Source organism: Eptesicus fuscus, chromosome 5, assembly GCF_027574615.1.
Source record: "Eptesicus fuscus isolate TK198812 chromosome 5, DD_ASM_mEF_20220401, whole genome shotgun sequence".
Lineage (NCBI taxonomy): Eukaryota > Metazoa > Chordata > Mammalia > Chiroptera > Vespertilionidae > Eptesicus > Eptesicus fuscus.
The window spans coordinates 63,688,509-63,714,835 of record NC_072477.1 but is presented as its reverse complement, the minus strand read 5'-3'; the positions used below and the strand labels follow the sequence as shown (position 1 = coordinate 63,714,835).

Sequence of the window (26,327 nt, the reverse complement as noted above, 5' to 3'; positions counted from 1 at the left end):
CCATGTTCCTCATCAGCTTCCTGAAAGTAATTAGAATATAATTCCATTTTCACTTTATTCACTATGGCTTAAGGTTTCTTTCCCAACAGTCAGTCTTTAACTGTAGAGACAGGTTCATAACAGGTTGCCAAGGAAGCAGATGGCTAATGCTAAGATCCAGGAGGGTTGTGACCAGTTCTGGAAGCCGCAGGCTGTGCTTCGACCTACAATGAGACAGAGAATGGAAGGAATGTCACAATTATGTTCCCCAGAAGCTATTGATACTTGTAAACTATCTGTCTATATACCCCTTCACCCCAGGGATCTCCTGGAATTGGTTCTAAGTCAGATAGCACCTAACTAGGGGTCAGATTCTGGGTTAGGAAATGGGGAGGGTCAAGCTGTGCAGTTGAGAACTCACCCTGCTGTTCTGGGCTTTCCATCCCCTCATGCTGGGCCCATGCAACTGCGCGACGCTGCTCAGGACTCAGAAAGGCCATTTGCTCAGGAGTGACAGCCACGGCCTGAGCACTGGTGAGACTAGACAGCTGGGTGGGGCTGAACACCACCTGGGGTTGGAGGCAGGAATCAGTATATCTAGTGTATCCCGTGTTGGGCTCTGCTTCTCTTGTGGTCACTCCACACTCCAATCCATCAATACTTACAGCAAATTTAGGAGCAGGGATGACAGAAATGGCAAGAGGGGTAAGGCCCTGAATTTGTTCCCGCAGCAGTGCTGAAAGGGCCAGGTCTGGGATCCCAGCTGTTGAAGCAAGTGGGATGGGCATCCAAAAGTTGTCTTAGACTGGCCTCTTCCCTTCTCTTCAAACTTATAGACCTCTTCCAACCATAGACCTTCCCCAACACATCACCAACCTCTTTCCTAAACTCCCAGACTCCCACCTTGAGAATTCCAGAGCAGTCCTCCACCCATGGAATGGAAACCAACATCTGACAACAAGCACCAGCAGTGACCCAGCCTCCGTACCTGCTATTGTACCAATTTCAGTGAAGATCTCAGGCCCCCAGTTACTGACTGGGCCAAAACCACCAGGCAGCACAAGGAGTTGGGCCAGAACCTCCAGTTGGTCCTCAGAGCACTGGAAATGCAGGTTGCCCAGGAAGAGAGCTGCTTGGCTGTGGAAGAGTGAGGAGAAGGGAGAAAGATTCAGCTATGATGATCTGAGTCGAGATGGCTTCAGGTGAGGTCCCTTCTTCCATGGGATCACTTCTTTGTGATCCTTCCCTTCCCCAGTGAGCCCACCTTTACCTCAGCATCACCACCCACATCCCTCCCTCCACAGGTGACCTAAATTCCCAACTGTTGATATGCTGTAGTTCCTCTGGTCGCAGTCCACAGAGAGTGTAACCCAGTGCAGTCAGGTGAAGGAAGTCCAGGTGGCTCATGTGCCGGCCACTCTGCCGCAGGAAACTGGAGACCACAACTCGGAGCTGGGGTGGGGGTGGAGGGCACAGGATGAGAGAATTCATGGAGAATTAATGGATAGGGAAGTGATTAGGGAAGTGATAAGTGCTACTAGATTATATTCTTGTGTTATTAAGACCTGAAGATCCAACAAAATAAACTGAAGAACGGGGTGGATCTAGAGACATAGAAGCATGGAACAGAGTGCAGAATCTCGGAGGGAAGGTGGGGGAGGGCAGGTGGGTGGGAGGTAATTAACCAAAGATCTTGTATGCGTATATGTATAACCCATGGACACAGACAATAGGGTGGTGAAGGTCTGGGGTGGGGGGTGAGGGCGGGTTGGAGGGGGTCAATGGGGGAAAAAAGGGAACCTATGTAATAATTTCAACAATAAAGATTTTTTAAAAATAATAAATAAACAAGACCTGAAGATCCAACAGCCATGGGTAAGGTTGAGGACCCAAAAGAAGAAGACAGAAAAAGAGGGAAAAGAGGCAGCAGGGAATACTATGTGTCCAGGACCTCAGAGTGAATAAATCACAGCGTTTCCAAGGCTACTACTATGGAGTATTAAGAAAAGATAGAAAGAATGGCCATTCAGAGTAACAGGAAAAAATTCTTGGGCTTTAAATAACCTAGAGACCTGGCCTGTGGGATGAATGCTTGGAAGGTGATAGGAAGGAAGGAAGGTGTTACCTGGGCTGAGCTCCAGCCATCTATTTGCCCCAGGGTACTCAGCACTCCCCAGTCCACCAGGATTAGCTCCTGTAGTTCCCGCTCTCCAAGACCTATTAAGAGCCGACCTAGCTGCAGGATTTGCTCAGGACGAAATCCCCGTGGGGGACCCCACAACTATGGAGAAAGAGAGGAACAACGTGAGTGGAAAAAGCAGAGGACTAGGAGTCAGAATGCTGGGTCTTAGTCTTGCCTCTGACCTTGGCTGTGTAAGTCGAGGCAAATCACATGCCTTCTCTGTGTCTTAGTTTCCTCAACTATAAAATGAAAGGGTTGGAATAAAGTTCCTCTGACTAAGCTGTTACTGGAAGATTCTAGAGTCTCAGTAGGAAAATAGCAGACTCCAGTCCATGAGTTCTAAACTGTTATGTGCACCAGACGCACCAGGGATTCTGTTAAAATGCAGATGCCCAGACCCATCCTCAGAGAGTCTAGCATGGGACCTTGTGGCATCAACATTTCAAACACCTACTCCCCAGATGACTTTAACACACACTAAAGTTTGGTAACCACTGCTCTAGTACCTCTACCCATTGCATTAGTTTTCTTTCCTCAATATTCATCCCCTCTGACTTTCTACTCAAGAGCCAAACCCTCCTTTTTGGGGGCAAGGGGACAGGGGAGACAAAACTTATTTTTTTCAATTACAGTTGACATACAATATTATATTAGTTTCATGTGCACAACATAGTGATTAGACATTTATATAACTTACAAAGTAATCACCCAGGTAAGTCTGGTATCCATTTGCCACCATACACAGTTATTACAATATTATTGACTATATTCCCTATACTGTACTTTATATCCCTGTGACTATTTTTATAACTGGCAATTTGTACTTCTTAATCCCTTCAACCTTTTCCACCTGTCTTCCTACCCAATCTGGGGACCGTCAACTTGCTCTCTGTATCTATGAGTTTGTTTGTTTTGTTAGTTTATTTATTTTGTTTTATAGATTCCACATGTAAGTAAAATCATATGGTATCTGTCTTTCTCTGTCTGACTTATTTACTTAGCACAATGCCCTTTAGGTCATCCACATTGTCTCAAATGGCAAGATTTTATTCTTTTTTATGGCCATGTAATATTCCATTGCATATATGTACCAAACCCTTTAATTCTTTGATCTCCTATTTCCCAACCTCTCACCCCAGCATCCATTCACTTCTGTTCTGCACCACACCCAACCAGCTTTCCCACGTTTTTTCATCTCCAACCCCAACTGGTCTCCCTTCCTTAACCTGTTTTGCCTTGCCCATTGCTGCCCGTAGTTCCTCAGGCCCAAGTCCTGGGTCTCCTGCAAAGAGTGCCAGGCAGTCCTCGAAGTCTGAGAGCTCCATCTCTGCAATCTGAGTTGCAGACCAAGCTGCCGGAAATGTCCCCCGTACATCTGCACAATTTGGCACAGGTTCTAAAGGGGGAAGGTAGGGCCTGGGTCAGTGTAGTATTAAAATATAGTAATATTTTATAGAAAGCTACCTATAGATGGAATGACCCCTCCAAACTTTGGTCAATGTGAGCACTATGAGTCAAGGGATTACTATAGTGAGAGATTTATAAGACACATAGGATATTAGAACAAGTGACTGGAGAGAACAATCCCCTCATTGTATAGATGGAAGATTGAGGGTGTTGCCTAAGGATTTAATGGCAGATCTAGATTAGAACCCAGGTCCCTAGCCCCACAGGGGCTCCTTCCCATATCCTAAACATTTCCCCAGCAGAGAGTTCCACCACACTTAGCCAAGCCTAGAGCTGAGTCAGCAGTTAACAGGGGTAAGAGAATAGGATAGGAGGTGTCCTAGGCTAACTTCTGATTGCCCTGACTTCTGATTGCATTGTTGCATACTCCTTCCTGTTCACCCTGCCAGAAGCATGAGTATTTGGGGAGTTTCACCTGGGAGATAGTCTGCAGTGCGCCGTACAACTCCAGCTACCAAAGCTGCTTTCTTGGGAGCAAGCTGTGGCCCCCCACACAGCTGTCCAGCTCTGCTCTGTTCCCAGCTCTGCTGTTTCTCTAGGAGACGCTCCAGGGACTCTGGGCCCAAGGCCTCCTGTGTGAGAAAGTAGAAGGGAGATGGGGAGACCTGGGCAGGTCAGGGCCAACGGTTGTAGCTCTAATTCCAAAGTCCTGTCTCTTTTGAACATATATATATATAATTTTTATTGATTTTTTACAGAGAGGAAGGGAGAGGGATAGAGAGTTAGAAACATCGATGAGAGAGAAACATCGATTAGCTGCCTCCTGCACACCCCCTACTGGGGATGTGCCCACAACCAAGGTACACGCCCTTGACCGGAATCGAACCTGGGACCCTTCAGTCCACAGGCTGACGCTCTATCCACTGAGCCAAACCAGTTAGGGCAAGTCCTGTCTCTTTTTAACAGTCTCCCCCAAATCTGGGCTTCACAATCTCTGCCCTCAACCTCCTTGGCCTTTACTCCCCAGAACCAGCTCACCAGTCCCCCTTCTCTGTTCTTACTCCCTCCCTTTTCCTTCACCTCACCCTAGGGATCAAGGAAATCGCCTCAGTAGACAGAGTGAACACTAGGCGTCCAGCTTGCTCTACTTCATCCTGGCTCCACAACTCTGGTTTCCTGGAGGGGGGACGGGGTAAGAAGAAGATCAGGGGCTGGGATGTTGAAGGAACTGTGAGGAAAAGGAAGGGGAAAAGAAGACATACTAGGATTGGGGACTCAGGGCTCCAAGGAACCGCACACATATTGATGGGCTACCACTGATGATGATGGTTGAGAGGCTGGGTTAGAATCTGAAGTTCTCAAATGTCCATACCCAAGAAGAGGCTCCTGTGTCATCAGCCATCCCAGCTCTGTGGCAAATGGCTCTCCCAGGCAGAAGCCCTGCAGCTGACTGAGGTGGGCCAGCAGGATCTGTAGGGGGATCCGTCGTGTGCTCTCTATCCCCAGGAATCCAACCAAGGGGCCCAATGTCTCCAGCACTTCCCTTGAGACTGTTGTCTCCTTTGGAGCCTGAAGAGGGGGCATTAGGCCTTAGGACAATGCACCTCTGACTCAGAGAACCAGACTCTGATCAAGACACCAAGACCGTGACATTTCCTCCCTCCAACTTCTAACTCAAGACCCTATGGTGTTCATTTTCTTAAACAATAAGCCCAGATAAGAGCAGGCAGAAAGACTGGGAGGAGAAATCCAAGGAATTTCTTGGACTCCAAGGGCCGTGGACAAGAAATATGAAACCAAAAGATAGATCTAGGGCAGCGATTTTCAACAGTTTTCAATCTCATGGCACACATAAACTAATTCTAAAATTCTGTGGCACACCAAAAAATATATTCTATTTTTTGCCAATCTGACAAAAAAAATAGGTATAATGTTGATTCATTCACACCAGATGGCTATTGTTATATTGGCTGTTGTCATATTTTTATTTGACAATCTAAGGGAAAAGAGATCTGTGATTCTGACTAAATAGTCAGCTATTGCATATTTTAAAAAGTTCTTGCAGCACACTGGTTGAAAATCGCTGATGCAGGGTCTAGGGCAGTGGTTGGCAAACTCATTAGTCAACAGAGCCAAATATCAACAGTACAACGATTGAAATTTCTTTTGAGAGCCAAATTTTTTAAACTTAAACTTCTTCTAACGCCACTTCTTCAAAATAGACTCGCCCAAGCCGTGGTATTTTGTGGAAGAGCCACACTCAAGGAGCCAAAGAGCCGCATGTGGCTCGCGAGCCACAGTTTGCCGACCACGGGTCTAGGGCCTTAAAGATGAGAATCATAAGCAGCAAAAGTGTGAGGTTGGGCCTAGAAGATAGAGGGCATTGTCTGAGGGGTAAGAATTGCCCCAGTTCAGCTCTGAGTCTGGTAGGGTGGACTCTTACCAAGTTTTGTAGTGCCCTCTCTGCCAGAGCTGCCCGGTGGAGTGGGGTCAGTGCCAGCAGTTGCTCTGGAGCAGCTCGTACCAGCTCTACCACCAACATAATGGATTCATTGGACAGTCTGTCCATCAACCGGACCCTATAGCAATTTGATAACATGGGCATTGGAACTGAGACAAATTGAGACGGGACCATAGAATGCCACATTTCCAGACAAAAGGTAACATCAGATCAAACTCTGTGGCCCTGACAAGAACTGATATTAAATAGCCCCAGGTTCAATTCCCATCATAGTGCTTGAAGGAAGAGAACAAAGGGAATGACATATTTCTAGTCTTCCTGGAAAAAAAAAAGACAAATAATCCCACCTTGTATAATTGAATCAAAAGCCAAGAATATTAAGTACCACTTAGAAAACTTTCCTCATTTTATAAAAAAATTTTTTAAAAATATATATTTTATTGATTTTTTACAGAGAGGAAGGGAGAGGGAGAGAGCCAGAAACATCAATGAGAGAGAAACATAGACCAGCTGCCTCCTGCACACCCCCCACCGGGGACGTGCCCGCAACCAAGGTACACGCCCTCGACCGGAATCGAACCCGGGACCCTTCAGTCCGCAGGCTGACGCTCTATCCACTGAGCCAAACCGGTTTTGGCAATTTTATAAAATTTTTTAAAATGAGGTTCACAGAGATCAGCTGGTGAGGTCTTACTTCCAATTCTTGTTTTCCAGTGCCATCCTTCTTCTACTTGCTGTAAGGTGGTCCCCTCTTATTTGTATAGCACTATACAATTCACAAAGTTCTCTTAGGTACTATCTCATTTGATTCTTATGACAAAACCTGGGGGTAAAACAGGTTTCTGGGGGGTTTTATGTGTTTTTCAGTTAATCCTTACCCGAGGATATTTTTCCATTGATCTTTTAGAGAGAGTGGAAGAGAGAGGGAAAGACAGAGAGAAACATCAATTCGATTGGTCACTTCCTTAATGCGCCCCAACCAGGGCCCGACCATGGAGGAGCCTGCAGACAAGGTACATGCCCTTGACCAGAATTGAACCTGGGACCCTTTGGTCTTCGGGCTGACACTCATCCACTGAGCCAAACTGGTTAGGATTAAAACAGGTATTTTTCATATTCTCTTTCACAAATCAGGAACTTGGATCTTCTGAGTCATGGTTCAGCATCATTAACCTCATCCAGATCCTAAATTATCTCCAAGAACCAACATATTTAAACAGATTTAAATGGCGTTTAAAAAAAAAAGAGAGAGAGAGAAACTTTTGCCCAGAAATCAGAAGTGACATCATGTATTCTATCTAGGTTTGCCATTTCTGGAACTAGGCCACCAAGTAATACAAGAGCCAAAAATCCGTGAAAAGGCCTATAAAAATGAAAGGATGAGATTACCTGCTTTTACCATCATTTCATCCCCAAGAAGACTAATATCAGACTTTTCCTACTCTGGCTTACAGTTCTGATGACATTGGGGTCAGAATCCCTGGGTTGAGAAGAGGCCCCATTTCCTTTCTCATTCAACCCATACTTGAATCTACAATATTCATGCGATGGGGCCATCCAGACCCAGACTTGAATAGCTCCGATGACTCGGAACTCACTATCTCAATTTTCCTTATATTTCGCAAAAATCTGATTTTCATTCATTGTTTCTAGTCATGCCCAATGAGACCATTCAAAAATGTGTCAATCTGTTTTCTATTTGATAGCCCTGGGCTGTTTTAAAAATTTTATTTATTTTTATTTTTTTTGTTAATCCTCACCCAAGAATATTTTCCATTGATTTTTAGAGAGGGAGGGATAGAGAGAGAGAGAGAGAGAGAAACATGGATGTGAGAGAGACACATTGACTGGTTGCCTCTCACACACACCCCGACCAGGGCTGGGGATCAAACGTGCAACCCAAATACATGCCTTTGACTGGAAATCGAACCCCGGAGCTTTTGGTGCACAGGCCAACGCTCTAGCCATGGAGCCCCACCGGCCAGGGATCCCCTGGGGTATTTGAAGGCATCTATCACATCTATCACATTTTTCATAGATTTTTTGTTTATCTACCCCTCTGAACACATTAAGAACACAGAGAGCTCTAAGAGACTATAATCCTCTGGGGTAGAATTGGACTGCTGCTTCCCGCCTTTCAGATACTCTGTCTCTATTGTTGTGGCCTGGGTTATTCTCAGATGGCTTGGCAGGTCTCGGCACAATGTTGCCACCCTGAGCTGTCCCATGCTGGGGCCATGTTCTGGGAACCAGTTGATACTCAAGAGCAACTTTGAATAGAATCTCCTACTTCTGGCTGTACTTGATTTCAAGGAACCACCAGACAGAAAACCAATACCTCTAGGGTGTTTTCTAAGGGCAGAGCTTCTACTCCAGATTGAGTTTTCTAAGGATCCAGAATCTCCAGTTGCAGCACTTACGGTAAGTCCAGGAGCAGCTTGGTGTCTAGTCCACTCAGTTCTGGCCCCAGGGTAGTCAGCTCTGGCTCTGGCATTGCCGTCCTCCGCTGTACCTCTGCCCAGATACAGGCCCTCTGTGGGACAGTGGGGGAAGCAGGGCAGGACAGAGCTAAGCATGTGGGCTGAGTTCTATACTTAGGGTCCCTGCTCCCAAACACCCTTCTCACCAGGCTCCCTCGAACCCCAGTGGGCAGTTGATAGAGCATGTGTATCACTTCAAGGAAGTCTGCCATCGAGTTGATCTGCTGCAGAAACTCACAGGACATGCCCCCCGCCAGGGTTCCCAGAGCCCTGTGGGTGTGTGAGTGTGCAGATGTTCATTCAGCACATGCCACAGCCTGTCTGCTCCTTGATATCAACACTCTCAACCCTAGTACAGATATTTGCTTATGGTAATTTAGAGTTTGAGAAATGCTTTCCCATACATAGTCTCATTAGCTCCCCACAACATCACCACTATTCATCAGAGAAGAAAGATGTACAGAGGTCAAATGTTCTTAACATCATTCTACTAGAAATGTGGTCAGCTGAGACTAGAGCCATGTCTTCACATTCTGAAGCCACGGTTTTTTACTGTAGTGTAGGTACGTGATATTTACATATTCCTGCTTGGCCAGTGGCTGTGAAGTCACTTTGGATTAAACTAATAATAGCAAATATCTACTGGGAGCTTACACTGGACCAGGCACTGTGTTAAGTACCTTAGATACTTTATCTCATTTAATCGTCACAACTACCTGTGAGGTAGGTACCATTTTCATTCCCATCCTATAGAAGAAGAAACTGAAGCTTAGAGAGGGTAAGTGACTTTCCCAAAATCACAAATAGGTAACAGGGCAGAGACCTGAACCTGGGTCTTCTAAATCCCTTAGATCTAGTTGGGATAGGTGTGGTACTGTGGAAGAGTAGGGAGTAAGTACAGGAGGAGCCAGGAGAAAGCCCACTGGTTGGGACCATGCATCATTCATCTCCACTGCATATCACATGGTGACTGGAACATGGTAAGCACTTAAAAATGTTAGTGCTCAACACAAGTCACTCACTGCAGATTCCTGAGGGTCAGGTTGGTGGGCACCTGCATCTTCTTCCAGAGAAACTGTGCCTACAAGAGAAAGAAAGAGGAACCGCTTCCCAGCAGAGATATTGCCCAAAGACCTAAGATACCTTGGACTCAGTCCTGCCTCTGTGGGCCCCACCAGTCACATTATACAGGATTCTAGGAATAAGACGCCAGATCTAGGGCTGAAGGATAAGTAAAGGAGGTGGGCAGATTGAGAGAGGGGAGTTGTGGGATAAGTGGGGAGAGTTACCTGCTGCTCAGACCAGGGCAGCTCCCGGTAGCGCCTTCGGTTGGCCAGAAGAGCCGCAGAGTCCAGTTGCAGCAGCTTTAGTGGAAGCAGGGGAAGCAGGCAGTCTGGCCAAGTGGTGGGGATGGGCTGCCAGTGGGGATGGGTGTAGCAGTGTAGTGATAGGTGAGAGGGGCTGGACTCAGCCCTCAGAGAAGAAGGGGAGCCATGGGGGCAGGAAGGGGCCAAGTCTAGAATCCGAGTGGAATGGTATGTGCCACTGTAACAGTGCATACCTGAGAGCCCTCACATTGAAGGTGATTGTGGTCAAGTGTTGCAGCTATTTAGGCACCTGATGAACTAAAGTCCCTTAGCCTCTCTGAGGCTTGGTCTCTTTTTCAGAAAGTGGAATAGTTGGCCTGGAAGGTTTCTCAGATCCTTCTGGCTTTGCTATTCTAGGACAGTGTGGGTTATACTGTCCTGCATCTGGAACTGGGGAGGGCAGCTAATGTCTTGGTGGATACAGAGCTAACCTGAACTCTGAGGTCCACTGCTTGGGGACTGTGTGAGGCAGCACCAGCCATATGAAATTGCCCTGGGACATGGAGAGGAGCTTAGTCGGGAGATCCCACACATACCTGACCAGGGATACACACAGCTGCACCGGCACCTGTCGTACCCGTATTTTTAACGCCATCTTTCACCTGCATGAGAAGTATGTGTGTATGTTACTGGGTGTTTGTAAGGAAGTGGGGAGGTATGGGAGGCCTTCCCTGGCCACAGGGAAGATTACTTCCTCCCAACCAGACACCACAGCCCCGATTGTCTCATCTTTCGTGCTGTTCTCATACCCGAAAGGTCTGCAGCAGTGCTGCGGTCTGGCAGGCTGAGAGGCGTGACAGTTCGGGGGCCAGGCAGGAACAGGCCCCGACCAGAACTCTCCTAGGGATGGCCTGCAGTGTCTGGGAGCTGAGGCCTGGCAACAGAGGATGCAAGGAGCAGAGCTCCTCCAAGGACAGCTGGGGAGCAAGAGAGACAAGAGGCCTGAAGAAGAGGGGCAGGGTGGTGGAGAAGCCAACCATCAGAGTGCAGCCAGGCAGCAGGTTGAGGGGAGCTGAGAGGAAGAAAGAGGCAGATGTGGGATCCAGGGAAAGGGGGCACGGAGACCTCTCAAAGATGTTGAAAAGTTGCTGCTACTTACTTCGTGCCTAGGAAGGAGGCGTCCAAGCAGCAGGGCAGCCTAAGGTGGGATGAGACAAGAAACAACAGTTCTCAGGTTCTGGTAGCCAGGTCCTAAGCAAGATCTGCCCCCCAAAACTTCCAGCTTTCTCTCTACCACCCCCAGTAACCAGCCTGGCTCCTGGCTGTTTCTTAATCTGAAGAATGGGGATGAGGGAGTCCTCCTTGGAACAGAGGAATAGGAAGCTTCAGGGAGGCTGACAGTATTCCTGCATGAAATTCTCTTGACGGGCACTCCAGAGGGTAGAAGATGGATGCTGGGGAGTGAGATAGGCCCACCTGGGCAGGCGTGACACTGGTTCCATGCAGGACAGGAAGCATGGCTCTAAGCTGGGGCTCAGACAGCTCCTGCAGGAAGCGGAGGCCCAGCTGAGGGAAGAGAGGAGCCCACACTCGCAGCTCCCGGGGGCTCATCACAGCTCCTCCAGATGAGCGCAACACCCCCAGAAGTTCATATGCCACCTGTAACCAAAGAAGGTTTGGGACTGAAGAGAAAAGACAGGTGAATCTTAAACCTCTCTACTCCTACATCTGATTGCTCAGGGCCTAGTCTAGGGCTTGGAACCAAGGATGGGACAGGAACAGATTGGATTCAAGATGTCAAAGGATATGTTTGGAGTGGCATAGACCAGATGTGGTAGGGTCAAGAGGAGGTGGTAACAGATAAGAATAATATAAGGAATGGAAGTGGCAGCGGTGGGGAGGGGGCGAGGGCTGGCACCACTGTGTTCAAGCTTGGTTGAGATGATTGGGTAAGTCCTCTACAGAGACCCAGGGAAATCCTAGAGACTGGTAGGCCTGTGCCAAGGGGCTCACCCGTCCTTGTGGGCTGAGGGTCCCATTGGCCGCACATTCCAGCAGCCCCTGTTCTACCGGTCCCATCGGATCATTCAAGGGTACTAGGCTCTGCAGCTCCTCAGGGGTCAGGAAACAGGCGAGGGGCCCCAGCCTGAGGAGGACATGGAGCTGGTCTTCATTTGATCACTGAGGCTGGTACTAAGGCAGGGACCAGGTGGGCATATGGAGTAGGCACTCTGACCACGAAACTAGGAAATGCCATAAAACTAGGGGAGTGCCATAGATAGGCCTCTCCTGGAGCCCTACACTGCCTGGGGCCCCTGCCTGCTCTCTTGCCCCTTCCTATCTAGGACTTTAACCCATCATGACAGCTGTACCTGCCTCTCTCCACTCTGGCCTTGATCACTGATCCCACAACCACTCACCTGCGCACCTGTTCCTCTCCATCCTGGACACTCTGGTTCACCAGGCTACGCAGCACATGCCGGGCATGTCCTGGTCCAAGACCTGCCGCTGGCCAGCTATCCTCCAGGGCCTGAATCTGAGATGGGGAGGGTCAGCTTGTGTTGGGGTCACTATGGGACAGTTGCAGGGAGATTGCTCACTAGGACACATGCTTCTGACTCCAGTCCCACCTAGTAGACGATGGACTAGTCAAGTAAAGATGATTCTCATACCTGGTGAGGGCTGAGCTGCAGAAAGTTCTCTAGAGGAAGGTGGGGGAGCAGAGGCAACACTGCCCACAGCAGCTCCTGGGGCCAGGCAGGCACTTCCCCAAACAGTTCAGGGGCCAGCAGTCGCCTTGCCAGAGCCTCTTTCTGTTCAGGCCTCATTTCTGGGCTGTAATCCCGGATGGCAGCCAGGCTGGGGAAAGTAGTGAGTTTTAACCCTCAGCCCTGTTTCAAATTGTCCCCTGTTCTCTGAAGTCCACTGCCATGGACAGGAAGGAAACTCCCTAGTTTTAATAGAGAGGAGCTCTAGAAGGAGCTGCTCGAAGCAAGTAGGGTTGGCCTGACCCTGACAGGATCAAGAAGACTGATATGAGGTCCTTACACACTGTCATTGGCCAACAGGGATGGTGGGAAACGCATCAGGTCAGAGACAGCCAAGAAGGGGATGAGTGGTGACAGATCAATGAAGAGCTGGGAGGTGAGGCGGGGGTACCGCTGGAGCAGCAAAGCTGTCAGGCGACCAAGGGCCTGCTCCTCAGATGGTGGTACCTGTAGGGGCACAGGAACGGATGCTGGCTCTGAAAATGCTCAATATCTTTGCTATCTCCTCTCCTAAGTTCCTCTTTCCACTGGAGCAAGCCCTCTGCACACCAGGTTCCAGGTGCTCTTGATTCCTAGATTCCCGCCTCCACCCTGTTCCCCTGCCCCTCTATGCCCACCTGCAGCTGGGACCAGGAACGGTGCATGAGTGTCAGGAAGCCCTGAGCAGCCTCCCTCTCTGCTGAAAGCACCAGGTGCTGGAGATTTTCTGGGGGCATGTGCAGGTATGCCTGGGAGTAGGAAGTCATGGTGAGTATGGCCTCACTAGGCAGGGACCTCAGGCCACAGCTGTCACTCAGTCCACCCAAGAGCCCCTCCGTCTGTTACCTGCACTAGAATCTGCAGGGCCCACACACTCTTCTCTCTCTGGAGCAGATCCCACAGCACAGGCTGGTGGGGAGACAGACAAGATGCCAAGAGAGCTGTCTTCTCTGTCCCTCCTGCAGCTTCCTCAGGCAGTCCAACTCCACTTGCTAGGATGCTTGTTCTTCATCTGAAGCCAGTATGTGTGTCTCCTCAGATATTCAACTCCTTTAGGTCAGGGACCATGTCTCTAACATCTCCTATGTCCTCTTCCGAGCCAGGTCTATAGTTGGCTCGATAAATACTTGTAGATCTGAACCAAATTACTAGGATTCTATCTAATCCCACTTCATGGTCCTAGTGCTTGATAAAAATGGGCCCTAACATGGAGTAAGAAATCTTTATATACCCTATAGACCCTAACAAAGTGCCTTACACATAACAGGCACTCAATGAATTATGGCATGCTAGCCCCTTCACTCTACAGAGAAGAAATTGAAGCTCAAAAAAGCTAAATTAAGTTACTTGCCAAAGACCACACTAATTTGTGGCATAATTGAACTTAGAACCCAAGTCTTCTAATTCATACTTCCCCTGAATTTTTCTTATTTCTGCCTTACCTTCCTATTTTTTTGCCAACCTCCAAGCCTCACTCTCTAGGGACAGAACTGAAGCTTTCTAACTTGATTCCTTTCCTTTCTGGAGCAGAAAGAGGGAGCATCAAAGAATCAGAAAGAAAATGAGATAACAGTTATTCTATGTTTCTATATCATGCACTGTGCTAAGCCCACAGCATGCATTATTTCATGTAACCCTTACATCCACCCTAAAAGAGTAGCACCATTATTCTCCCCCATTTATAGACGAGAAAAATATTGCTCAGAGAGGTTAAATAACTTGTCCAAGGTGATCATAGAACTAAGAGGTGCACCCAGGACTGTCGGGCTCCAGAGCTGCATGCTCACTGCGGCCTCTCAGTATTAGAGAACTCCCCAGGAGGCTCTACCCTCTGTTCCAGGGGCTTTGCCCTTGGCAGATCACTCACGCTGAAACAGGCCAGCAGCTCCATCTTGCTTATTTCAGAGCTCGAGCTGTCAGTGAGTTCAAAGCCTGGTGAAGCGGGCTGTTCCTCCTGTTCCAGGTATTCCCCAACTGTCCTCAGCACACTGCGCCGGCCCTCTGGGCGGAAGGCATCCCAGAAGGAGCAGTTGTCTGGGAGACTGGAGAGCAGCAGGGCCTGACCCAGCATCCCCTGGGCTTCAGTCCCTCCGGCCCCTGGACCCAGTAGGAAAGTCAGCAGGCGCAGAAGATAATGTAGACGTGTAGGGTGGGCAAGGGCCGGCACAGAGGACTGACAGCGTGGCAATTGGGAGAGCATGCCAAGCAGGAAGGGACCCGGGGCCAGGCAGAGCGGGGATGGTCCCAGGGGTGGCAGAGAGGGTAGAAGAGGGCCCAGTAGCCCATCTAGGAAGCAAGTGTCATTACCTCCACGACTTATTCTGCACTGGCCTGCTAGCCAGGGCCAGTAGGGCACCAGGGCCTCATACATGGTATCGTTGAAACATACCATCATCAAGAAACTACCCCCATCTGGGCAGCGTTCCCCACAGGGTCCAATGTGGCAGGGTGGGAAAGCAGTTACATCCGGGGTCGGGCCCTGGCATACATGCTGAACCCAAGCTTGATTACTGGGGGGCACAGCCTGCAGACTGGCCTTCCTACACAGCCGCTCAGCCCACAGAGTCTCATTCTCCAAGAAGCAGCCCCAGAAGATCTCTGGGGTGAGGGGAACCGGGGGCAGGCCTTCAGGGCAGCTGGTGGGGGGTGGGAGCAGACCAGCACAGAGCGGCTTTACCAGGCGGCGGTTGGGGCCAGACAGGGCTGAAAAGGAAAGGTTGGTGCAGATTGCTTCCAGGAACTGATCAGGAAACTGGTCATGGCAGGCCTGCAGCCAGCCTTGGGCACCTGGTGCCCAAGAAAGTGCATACCACACAGCTGTCTGGCAGATGGCAGTGATGCTGGGAGGGGGCTGCGGGGTGGCAGGCCTGGCGAGCTGGCAGAGCAAGTGGATGGAGAAGTTGGAAATGGTGTAGGGTGCTCCTGGGCCTGAGTGGTTCTCGCAGAGGGCTTCCACAGAGATGGCGCGCCGTTGGCGAGGGCTGATGTGGGCAGAGGGCTGGGAAGCCCTGGGCAGAGGCACACCTGTTCTCAGGCATTGGAGGAGGGCAGGGGGTGGGGGTGGTGATCCAGACAGAAAGCCCAGTGCCTGGGCATCCCAGGAAAGGTTGTGCCGGACGCCCCTGGATGAAGAGGGAGGAGCAGGCAGGATCTGGTCAGTTTACATTCCTCCAGCTGGAGAGTCTGACCGTGACCAGAGCCCTGCAGTGAGGTTCCTGGGAGTATAGGTGTTACTGGTTTAAATGCTGGGATTCAGGAAAAGGGAGAGAGGTCTGTCTTGCTAAGACAAAATCACCTAGGAACACGGCCCAGTTGGAGTCCATCTGTTTTTCTGGCCCTTTCTTCCTCCTTTTTTATATGCTTTTATATAGCTTAAACACAACCCTCGGCTGGCCTCAATCAGGAATTCTGCCCACCAACTGAACATGTCTGCTTGTGCTCTGGCACTGTTGTACTAAAATAGTAAGGGGTGGATAAATCTGTTCTTGTCCTTTTTTCCCCATGTCCCATCTTCATTAATTGACATTCATTAAGCCCTATGTGCCAGGAACCATTCTATGTGGCTTACACTTACAGTGTCAACTCATTTAACCCCTTGCAACAACTCTGTGGTAGTTAATATTTTACCATTGGGGAAACTGAGGTACAGAATGAGAATGTGACCTAGAGCTGCGACACCAACACAGTCACATTCCAAGACCACCAAACCACACTCCTCCCATCAGTTTCCTCTCTGCTCTGTAAGCTAACCAATTCCAGGCCCAATTCCCACAACTCCTCTCCTGTTACTTACCATAAGAGCAGCTGCTGTAGGTTGCCTAGGAGGGAAAGAGTAAGAAAGAGGACTACCCCAATCTCATCCCTTCTTGCCCTGCCATAGCCCAGCCCCGGCTCCAGCAGCACTCACCTCCCTGGCACTGCCCATTGGCATCAGGCTCTGGCTGCCCCAGAATGGAAAAGACCTCATCCTGCAGGGAGTCAGTGACACGAAGCAGCCCCTCCTGGAAGGCAGCATAGAGGGGGGCCCCCACTGTGCGCAGCAGACCTCCCCAAAGAGCCTCTTCAGAGCCCAGCTCCCCCACTGGGGTGAGCAAACTCAACAGACCCTGTAAAAAGTGGGGGCCTGGCTCTCTCCCATCAAGGCCTGTGGCATTGGTGGGGTCCATACTGGGCTGCACCTGCACCAGGGCCTGCCAGCGTGTGCCCTCCAACAACAGCAGTAGAGAAGGCAACCAGTCAGCCACCAGGACACAGTCAGAGGGCCCATCACGGGTGCATGGGGGTCGGGTAGGGGTAGGAGGTCCCCCAGGAACTACAGCTCCCAAAAGCACCTCTGCAAGTCCACCCAGTACGCCTGCCTGGTGCCCCAGGAAGTCCCGGGGGGTCTGCTCCTGTCCCAGCAGTGCCAGCACATCCCCTAGCAGCCCTAGCATTGGCTCCCAGTCCGGGCTGCCTCTCAGTGTCACTAGGAAATCATGGAGCCGGAGGGCAGGGGGCTGGGGAGGTGGGGGCTCTCCCACCGGTCCCTCCCCCATTCTCCCAGGTTCAAAAGAAGAGGAAATGTTGGCCAGGAATGCAGAGAACCGTGAGCGGCTGAGGTTCCTCTGGGGAGCCTGGTCCAAAGTGGAGAACAAGGACTTCAGGAGGGAGAGACCATGGTCCTGGGACTTAGGCCCAGTAGGGGCCAGAGTCACTGTAAGGAGAGAAATTGGAGGTCACTAAAGGGTAAGTGCCTAGAACCCAGGTCACTAAAGTGTAAGAGCCTAGAACCCTGCCCTGGACCCTAATCCAGCATGGATCTAAAGATGTGGTGAGGGCCAAAACGGGTTTGGCTCAGTGGATAGAGCGTCGTCCTGCGGACTGAAAGGTCCCAGGTTCGATTCCGGTCAAGGGCATGTACCTTGGTTGCGGGTACATCCCCAGTAGGGGTTGTGCAAGAGGCAGCTGATCGATGTTTCTCTATCATTGATGTTTCTAACTCTCTATCCCTCTCTCTTCTTCTCTGTGAAAAATCAATAAAATATATTAAAAAAAATAAAAATAAAGATGTGGTGAGGGAGACAGGGAACTGGGTCTTTTTCATCTGCCTACATTACGTCTTGGACTCCTTTCTTAACTCATTTTTCCCCTTAGCTCCAGTCCCTGCCCCTTTTCCTTGCCCCTTTCTTTATCTTTTACCTAACCAGTTAATCTCCGCATTCTTCAGTCTTTTTTCAGCAACCATCCCCTTCACCCCCAGCACTGCTCACTGTTTCCCTCACCTGTACAGGACAGCAGCAGCAGCAGTAGCAGCAGGGGCCAGGGGCTCAGGGCCATGTTTCCAGGTGAGCACTGGTACCAGCGGTGAATTCTGGTTATTCTCACCTTGTGTGGGAGAGCCAGGGAGGGCAGGGCACCGCAGGCAGCCTGAGTCTCCACTGACACCGTAGTGTGGTCTTTCAGGAAACAATATCTGTAACTTGACAGCAGGTTTGTCACCTGAGCCACTGAGTACCTGATCCTTTGGCTTCAGAGAAAGGTGTGCTTCTGTGAGAGAGACGAATGATAGGGGATCCAGGGGGCCCTTGGAGGAACCCTAGGGGATAGCTTCAGTTAGGAGCCAGGGTACAAATAGGAGTAGACAGACATAGAGATGGAGAACTGGAGACCCAAGGTATAAAATGGGGGCTCTGCTGAAGAATAGAAGGAAATAAAGAGGGCTCAAAAAGAGTTAAGAAGCAAGTAAGATCTGAGGGAATCGAGGAAGGAAGGGGGCCTGGGAGAATGGAACTTGGAAGCCAGGTGCAAACAGAGAAGAGGAATGAAGACAAAGTTCTGGTCCAAGGAAGAGGATATCTGCTTTTGATTCAGTACCCAGAACCACAAAATGCTAAGAGCTGGGTGGGACTTCAGAAAGCACATAGACCAAACCTCTCATCTTATGGATAAGAAAATAGACCCAGTCAGTTGTTTGCAACTTGCTCATTAAGCCATTCAGATGTTTGGGGCTGCCCTTCGGCTCTCTTACTGTGACATAAGTAAAAGCCCTATAGAAAAGTCTGGGTGGGGGGCATAAAGAAAAACAAAGTCTGGGCTGAGAAAAGAGATAAACAAGATTAAACCTCTGTGCAAGGGGCTACTCCCCACCCCCCAACCCCTGTGGAAAGAGAGAGAGAGAAACGAGGGGGGTGGGGTTCAGAGATCAGAGGTCTCATTCAAAATAATTTGGTCTGGACTGGTGTGTCAGGGTGAGAAGTCTCTTCTGTCCCCCATTTATATATCCTCAAAGGTCTTCACCTGATACCAGCTTTAAACAGTAATTCAACACTGAGGCTCTTCTCAAACCATTATTCTGTCCCTTTCCTTAGAACCCTCCTCTATTCTATTCCCCAAACCCACACCTTCAAATCCATTATTAATGCATCTCTGCTCTAGATGGTTTACTTAGGAGCATAGACTTTTAGAGCTGGAAGGGACCTGAGGAATCCTCCAGTAAAAACGTCTCATTTTATAAATGAGGAAATGAATGCCCAAAGAAATAGAATGAGTTGGTCCAGGCACCAAAAGGAGTTGAGGGCAGTGCTGGGATTTTCCAAGGTGAGCCAAAAGTTGGGACCAGTGAAATGACCTGCATCACTTTACCAATATTTTCCTTTTCCCACATATAGTCTGAAAAGTATAGAGGATAATCAGAGAATATTGCATGGGTTTCCAACAGCTCTCTAGCTCCTGGTTCCAGCCCATCTTGTAATCCACCTGAATTTCTGCACTTGTTCTGGAAAAATTCTCTTATAATAAATTTCCCCTTAATACACTAACCAAAAAAACAAGATGGCATAGATTAAATCCTAGACCCAATATTGACTAGCTGTGTATCTTGGGAAGTTTCAGATTCTCTCAGTGTCACAGTGTTCTTTTCCATAAAAAGGAGAAATACTCGGATAGAGTTGTGATAATTAAGTAATGCATTTAAAGTACTTAGCACAGTGACTGGCATTCATTCAACTGATCATGCGCCGGGCACTGATACAGAATAAGCATGCAATAAATGTTACTACTATTATTATTAAAGTAGTTCAATATGAATTCTTTTATTTGAAGTTAAGAGTCCTAATTAATAAAGAAATTGTTACCAAGTAGTGTCTTGAGTGAAAAACCTTTAAAACAGGTATGGAACTAGCTGAGTCAAGCAGAGAGAGGAACAATGAGGACTTCCTTAACCCAGGGTGGGAAATTCTTGGTAGTTCACATGATGATGTAGTATGTAGTTGGCTAAGCAATCCTGTTGTCTGCTAAGGATTGAGACTATGTGCCAACTGAGGGTGAAGTGCTTTGGGTGTATAGCAAATATATCAGGCTATCTATACTAATAAAAGGGTAATATGCAAATTGGTCATGACACCCTCACAGTAACAACCGAACAGCAGGCTGCATGGGGCAACGAGGCAGGCAGGGGGAGCAGTGAGGGATGACCAGGCTGGCAGAGGGGGGAAGTGAGGGGAACCAGGCCAGTAGGAGGGGTAGTTGGGGGTGACCAGGCCAGTGTGTGTGTGGGGGGAAGTTGGGGGCAACCAGGCTGGTGGGGGGCAGTTAGGGGCAATCAGGCAGGCAGGCAGGTGAGCAGTTAGGAGCAGTGGTCCCGGATTGTGAGAGGGATGTCCAACTGCTGGTTTCAGCCCAATCCCTGGGATTGAGCCAAAACCAGCAGTCAGACATCCCCCAAGGGGTCCTGGATTGAGGAGGGTGCAGGCTGGGCTGAGGGGCCCCCTCCCCCCTACACGAATTTCATGCATTGGGCCTCTAGTTACAAATAAAGTTCCTAAGGACAGACAACTGCATATTTTCCCCTGGAGTTTCTATGAGAGGTCTGGGCTAAAAATGGAATTGTAAGGCATTAGTGTACAAAACCATAGCAATTGAAACCATAAAATTGGATGAAACTACTTAGAATTTATAGAGTATTAAGCAAAAAAAAAAAATGGCTGAGGACCACACATTTAAAGTTTGGGAAGAAGATGGCAAGCAAAAAGGTGAAAGGGAAGCAATCCAATGGAACACTTGAAGACAGAGGTGTCATGAAGCCAAAGAAGAACATTTCAATAAAAGTGTAATGGTCAAAATGAGCTGTGGTGGTTTTGAACTTTGTCGGTTTAGCTAAACTGGAACAAATTTCCCAGAATTCTTTTCCCTGTTTAGTTCCATGTTATGATTCGTCAACAAGAGAAACATGTGCCGAAACCGGTTTGGCTCAGTGGATAGAGCGTCGGCCTGCGGACTCAACGGTCCCAGGTTCGATTCCGGTCAAGGGCATGTACCTTGGTTGCGGGCACATCCCCAGTAGGGGGTGTGCAAGAGGCAGCTGATCGATGTTTCTCTCTCATCGATGTTTCTAACTCTCTATCCCTCTCTCTTCCTCTCTGTAAAAAATCAATAAAATATATTTAAAAAAAAAAACAAGAGAAACATGTGAGATTTGATAGGAGGAAGTAAAGCAGCAAAGACCTCTAGTTAGAGGTGTTGAGGGATAGACACAGACATGGAGGGGAGGAGGTCCAGTTTGTCCTCACTGAAAGAGGATGAAAAATAGGCATATAGGTCAGTCAGATAAGTGTTCTTATTTGGTCCTATAAAGGCTTTTGTAAGAGCATAGCTACTCAGAGGAATCTAGCTATGTCCCTCCTGCAGCTTCCTGCAGTCTTCAATAGTGAAACGTAAGTATCATCTTACACTAGACTGGACTATAAGCTCTCAAGCAGAGACTACACCCTATTGTACTCCAAGTGCCTAACACAGTTACTGGCACATGGTATTAAACAAAGGATTTGTTAAATAAATTAATTAATTCTAGCCCTGGTCAGGTAGCTCAATTGGTTAGAGTGTCATCCCAATATGCCAAGGTTTTGGGTTTGATCCCCAGTTGGGGCACTAATAAATGCATAAATAAGTGGAATAACAAATTGATGTTTCTCTCTCTCTCTCTCTCTCTCTCTCCCTCCCTCCCTCCCTCCCTCTCAAATCAATAAAAAATTAAAATTAAAAATTAATTCTACTACACACATTCCTGGCCCGTATTACAAGGGCTAAGAACTGTTCAATGGACCTAACTGGTTTGGCTCAGTGGATAGAGCATCGGCCTGCAGACTCAAGGGTCCCAGGTTCGATTCCAGTCAAGGGCATGTACCTTGGTTGCCGGCACATACCCAGTAGGGAGAGGCAGCTGATCGATGTTTCTCTCTCATCGATGTTTCTAACTCTCTATCCCTCTCCCTTCCTCTCTACAAAAAATCAATAAAATATATTTTTTTAAAAAGAACTGTTCGATGGTGATGAACTTCCTACTTCCACTCAAAGATTTTATGTTATCTTAATTCTTTAAATGTTTTTTCTTATTTTTTAAAATATATTTTTATTGTTGATAATATTACAGATATCTCCTCCCTTCTCCCCCTTCTCCCAGCCTCTACCCACTCCCCAGGTCTTTACCACCCTATTGCTCATGTCCATAGGCTATGCCAGTGGTTGGCAAACTCATTAGTCAACAGAGCCAAATATCAACAGTACAATGATTGAAATTTCTTTTGAGAGCCAAATTTTTTTAACTTAAACTTCTTCTAATGCCACTTCTTCAAAATAGACTTGCCCAGGCCATGGTATTTTGTGGAAGAGCCACACTCAAGGGGCCAAAGAGCCGCAAGTGGCTCATGAGCCGCAGTTTGCCGACCACGGGGCTATGCATATCCTATATAATAAAAGGCCAATATGCACATCAACCGAATGGCAGAACAACTGGTCACTATGAAGTGAATTGACAACCAGGGGGCAGATGCTCAATGCAGAAACTGCCCCCTGGTGGTCAGTACACTTCCACAGGGGAGCAACACTCAGTCAGAAGCCCTGAGCTGGGCTCCCAGCTGGCAAGCGCAGCAGCAGTGGTGGGAGTCCATGGCAGTGCTAAGGATGTCTGACTGACAGCTTAGGCCCGCTCCCAGGGGTCAGTTGAACATCCCCCCAGGGCTCCTGGACTGCAAGAGGGCACAGGCCAGGCTAAGGGACCCCCACAAGTGCATGAATTTTGTGCACCGGGCCTCTAGTAAGTATATAAGTTCTTTGGTTTATCTCTTGTTCCCCCAACCCCACATCAAAGTATGTCCATCTGCTCCATGCTTCCCTGCTTTGGGTCTTTTTTTTTTTTTTAATGTTCACTTCAGAGAAGGGAAAGTTCTTTACAAAATAATTCCAATTAATAAATGAGGGAGGAATGAGTGAAATCGAACATCACAGTAGTCATTACTACAAACAAGGTCCACCAATGAATGCTAAAATTAGTGGAGGAAATTGTGAGGAGAAACAAGATATTTGCATAATCTCACAGTGTCTCCTCCCAAGTACATATTAATTATAAAGGGAAAAATAGTTAACTTCACAGTGGAAAACCTGGTTGACATCACCTTAACTAAGGGATCAAGGTTAACACCACTAGTTATAAGATGTATCACTATTATATACCACCTGATAGGATATGCTGAGAGGGCGCTTCACCTTATGGTATTCTTCTAAAAATTCATAATTGCAATATAATCATAAGAAAACATCAGATGGAAAAACCAAGATGGCGGCATAGGTAAACACCTAAACTGCTGCCTCACACAACAATTTCAAAACTACAACTAAAAGACAAAACGTCTATCACCCAGAACCACGGGAAAGCTGGCTGAGTGGAAGTTCTACAACTAGAAGGAAAGAGAAAAGAGCATTGAGATGTGCACAAGCGCTGAAAAGCTGAGGTATGGAGGTGCGAGAATCGGGCTGGTGGCGGGTGACTGGGTGCACTGCTTTTTTTCAACCCAAAGGGAGACAAGCTCCCAATTACTCTGAAATCCAGTTTCTGGGGAGATGCTGGGGACCCAAACTCCTACAGGGAGAAGCTGGACTGTCAGCCATTGGGTCGGAAAGTGAGGGCAGCTTTCTTGCAGAGGTGCGCCCAGCAATCATTGTTTACTGTGCTGGGGCATGGAACACGGGGACTTGGAAACACGGAAATGCAGAGAAGGCTGACTGGCAGCCATCACTGTTTGCCATGCCCTAGCCTAGTGACGCCCTGAGACTCCGCCCCGCACAATCTACAAACCCACCCAAGCTCCACGCAGCAGCTTTTGCATATAAATGGCCTGCCCTATCGCAGCTTAACCAAACAAACTGCAGCTCCGGTCAGATAGCTCCAAAACCTCCAAATCCCAAGCAAAGAGGAGAAAACTATAGGTCTTGCTGTAGCTCCTGCTGGGTGGCCTCAGACAGTAGCTGACCTGCACCCTATTGGAGATCCAGAAGCTAGTGTATCTAGTGGTCTGTATGAGACGACACCAGATTTCAACTACTCTCATAAGGGACACATTCAAGAGGCAGACTCAGTGAGCACCAAAGCCTCACTGAAACAAGTCCTGCCCAATAAGTGTGTCTCCAGCACAGCAATTCTTCTGTTATAGACACAGCGGGTCCTCACAACCAATTAGCCTGGAGGTCAATTCTTCCCAATGACACCAATAACAATCAAGACTTAACTACAACAAGGCTGTACACACAGTCCACAAAGGGGTGCACCAAGAGTGTCCACCTCAGGTAATTGGGAGGCCAACCCATTGGACCATATAGGACACCTAGAACACAAAGCTACCCTACCAACTCAGGGAAGCAGCAAAAATGAGGAGACAAGGAAACAGATCACAAATGAAAGAAATGGAGGAAAACAAATGACTGGATATAGAGTTCAAAACCACGGTTATGAGGTTTTTCAAGAATTTCCTAGAAAAGGCCAATAAATTTAACGAGACCCTCGAGGATATGAAAAAGGATCACCTAGAAGTTAAACATACACTGACTGAAATAAAAAAATATTATACAGAGACCCAACACCAGACTAGAGGAACGCAAGAATCAAGTCAAAGATTTGAAATATAAAGAAGCAAAAAACACTCAACCGGAAAAGCAAAAAGAAAAAAGAATCCAAAAAGTTGAAGATAGTGAAAGAAGCCTCTGGGACAACTTCAAGCGTACCAACATCAGAATTATGAGGGTGCCAGAAGAGAAAGAGCAAGATACTGAAAACCTATTTGAAAAAATAGTGACAGAAAACTTCCCCCACCTGATGAAAGAAATAGACTTACAAGTCCAGGAAGTGCACAGAACCCCAAACAAAAGGAATCCAAAGAGGACCACACCAAGACACATCATAATTAAAATGCTAAGAGCAAAAGACAAAGAGAGAATATTAAAAGCAGCAAGAGAAAAACAGTTAATTACCTACAAGGGAACACCTATACGATTGTCAGCTGATTTCTCAACAGAAATTATGCAGGCCAGACGGGAGTGGCAAGAAATATTCAAAGTGATGAATAGCAAGAACCTACCACCAAGATTATTCTAACCAGCAAATTTATCATTCAAAATTGAAGGTCAGATAAAGAGCTTCACAGATAAGAAAAAGCTAAAGGAGTTCATCATCACCAAACCAGTATTATATGAAATGCTGAAAGGTATTCTTTAAGAAGAGAAAGAAGAAGAAAAAAGTAAAGATAAAAATTATGAACAACAAATACATATCTATCAACAAGTGAATCTAAAAATCAAGTGAATTAAAAATCTGAGGAACTGAATAAACTGGTGACTATAATAGAATCAGGCACATAGAATGGGAGGGGATTGATAATTCTCAGGGGGAAAGGGGTGTGGGGGGTATGGGAAGAGACTAGACAAAAATCATACACCTATGGATGAGGACAGTGGCGGGTAAGCAAGGGCAGAGAGTGGGCTGGGAACCGGGTGGAGGGGAGCTATAGGGGGGGGGGGGAAGGAGAAACAATTGTTATAATCTGAAAAATAAAGATTTATTAAATTTAAAGAAAAGGAAAGAAAACATCAGATGACTGAGGGACATTTTACAAAATACTTGTCCAGAACTCTTCAAACATGTCAAGATTATAAAAGACTAGAGGCCTGGTGCACACAATTCGTGCACGGAAAGGGGGTTCCCTCAGCCCAGCCTGCACCCTCTCCAATTGGGGACCCCTTGGGGGATGTCCAACTGCCGGCTTAGGCCCGATCCCTCTCACAATCTGGGGTCACTGGCTCCTAACTGCTCACCTGCCTGCCTGCCTGATTGCCCTTACTGTCTCTGCCTGCCTGCCTGATCACCCCTAACTGCCCTCCCCTGCTGGCCTGATCTCGCCCCCACTGGCCCTCCCCTCTCAGCCTGGATGCCCCCAACTTCCCTCCCCTGCCAGCCTGATCTCTCCCCCAACTGCCCTACCCAGCAGGCCTGATCTTGCCCCCAACTGCCCTCCTCTCCTGGCCAATTTGAGACAACCATTGGTTCTTCACAGCACCTACATTTGGTTGTGATTGGTTGGTTCCTATGCCAGTCAGCATCTCCGGGCCTATCTCCAGGCCTGATCAGAGAGGCGGGGCTGAACAGCAGCTCCCTTGGAGGCCAGGAGAGAAAGAAAGGCTGGCTGCTGGAAAAGCCTGGAAAGAAAGAGGGAGAGAAAGAGAAAGGCAAGTACTGATCAACAGCTGCCACTGAGGCTGTGGATCAGACCCTGTCTTTCTCTCTGGGTCTCAGCCCCCTGGGCAGTCAGTGCTGGATTGCCAGGCTGCAGCAGGGCAGTCAGTGTTTGGTCACCACGGCAACCCAATGCTAGGACTTCGGGGTTGGTCAGCCTTCAGTTGTGATCAGTCGTTATAACCCTGGGCTTTTATATATATTAGGATAAGGAAAAACTAAGGCAAGTG

At 48.1% G+C, this 26,327-nt stretch overlaps 1 protein-coding gene across 1 annotated transcript; it reads right to left on the bottom strand.

The window, feature by feature from the left end:
- Positions 1-49: 49 nt before the first annotated feature.
- Positions 50-17,879, bottom strand: STRC (stereocilin). Its single transcript, XM_054715557.1, has 29 exons — positions 17,825-17,879; positions 16,471-17,256; positions 16,357-16,381; positions 14,431-15,685; positions 13,410-13,472; positions 13,222-13,312; positions 12,865-13,060; positions 12,489-12,675; positions 12,237-12,352; positions 11,830-11,962; positions 11,293-11,475; positions 10,976-11,014; positions 10,626-10,793; positions 10,413-10,478; positions 9,799-9,924; positions 9,532-9,590; positions 8,656-8,779; positions 8,450-8,562; positions 6,012-6,147; positions 4,941-5,137; positions 4,654-4,744; positions 4,044-4,200; positions 3,388-3,557; positions 2,105-2,260; positions 1,289-1,431; positions 968-1,116; positions 645-742; positions 401-548; positions 50-203 (listed from the first exon to the last, which is right to left on the bottom strand). Exons 1-29 carry the CDS (start codon positions 17,877-17,879, stop codon positions 115-117), a joined length of 5,319 nt encoding a protein of 1,772 aa, XP_054571532.1. The 3' UTR covers positions 50-114.
- Positions 17,880-26,327: the final 8,448 nt, after the last annotated feature.

Coding starts and splice junctions, on each gene's coding strand:
- STRC (XM_054715557.1), bottom strand. CDS start 17,879: ATGGCCCTGAGCCCCTGGCCCCTGCTGCTACTGCTGCTGCTGCTGTCC. Junction 8,780..9,531: donor CTGACCCTCAGGAATCTGCA/GTGAGTGACTTG, acceptor ACACACCCACAG/GGCTCTGGGAACCCTGGCGG. Junction 4,745..4,940: donor ACACAGGAGCCTCTTCTTGG/GTATGGACATTT, acceptor TCCCCCCTCCAG/GAAACCAGAGTTGTGGAGCC.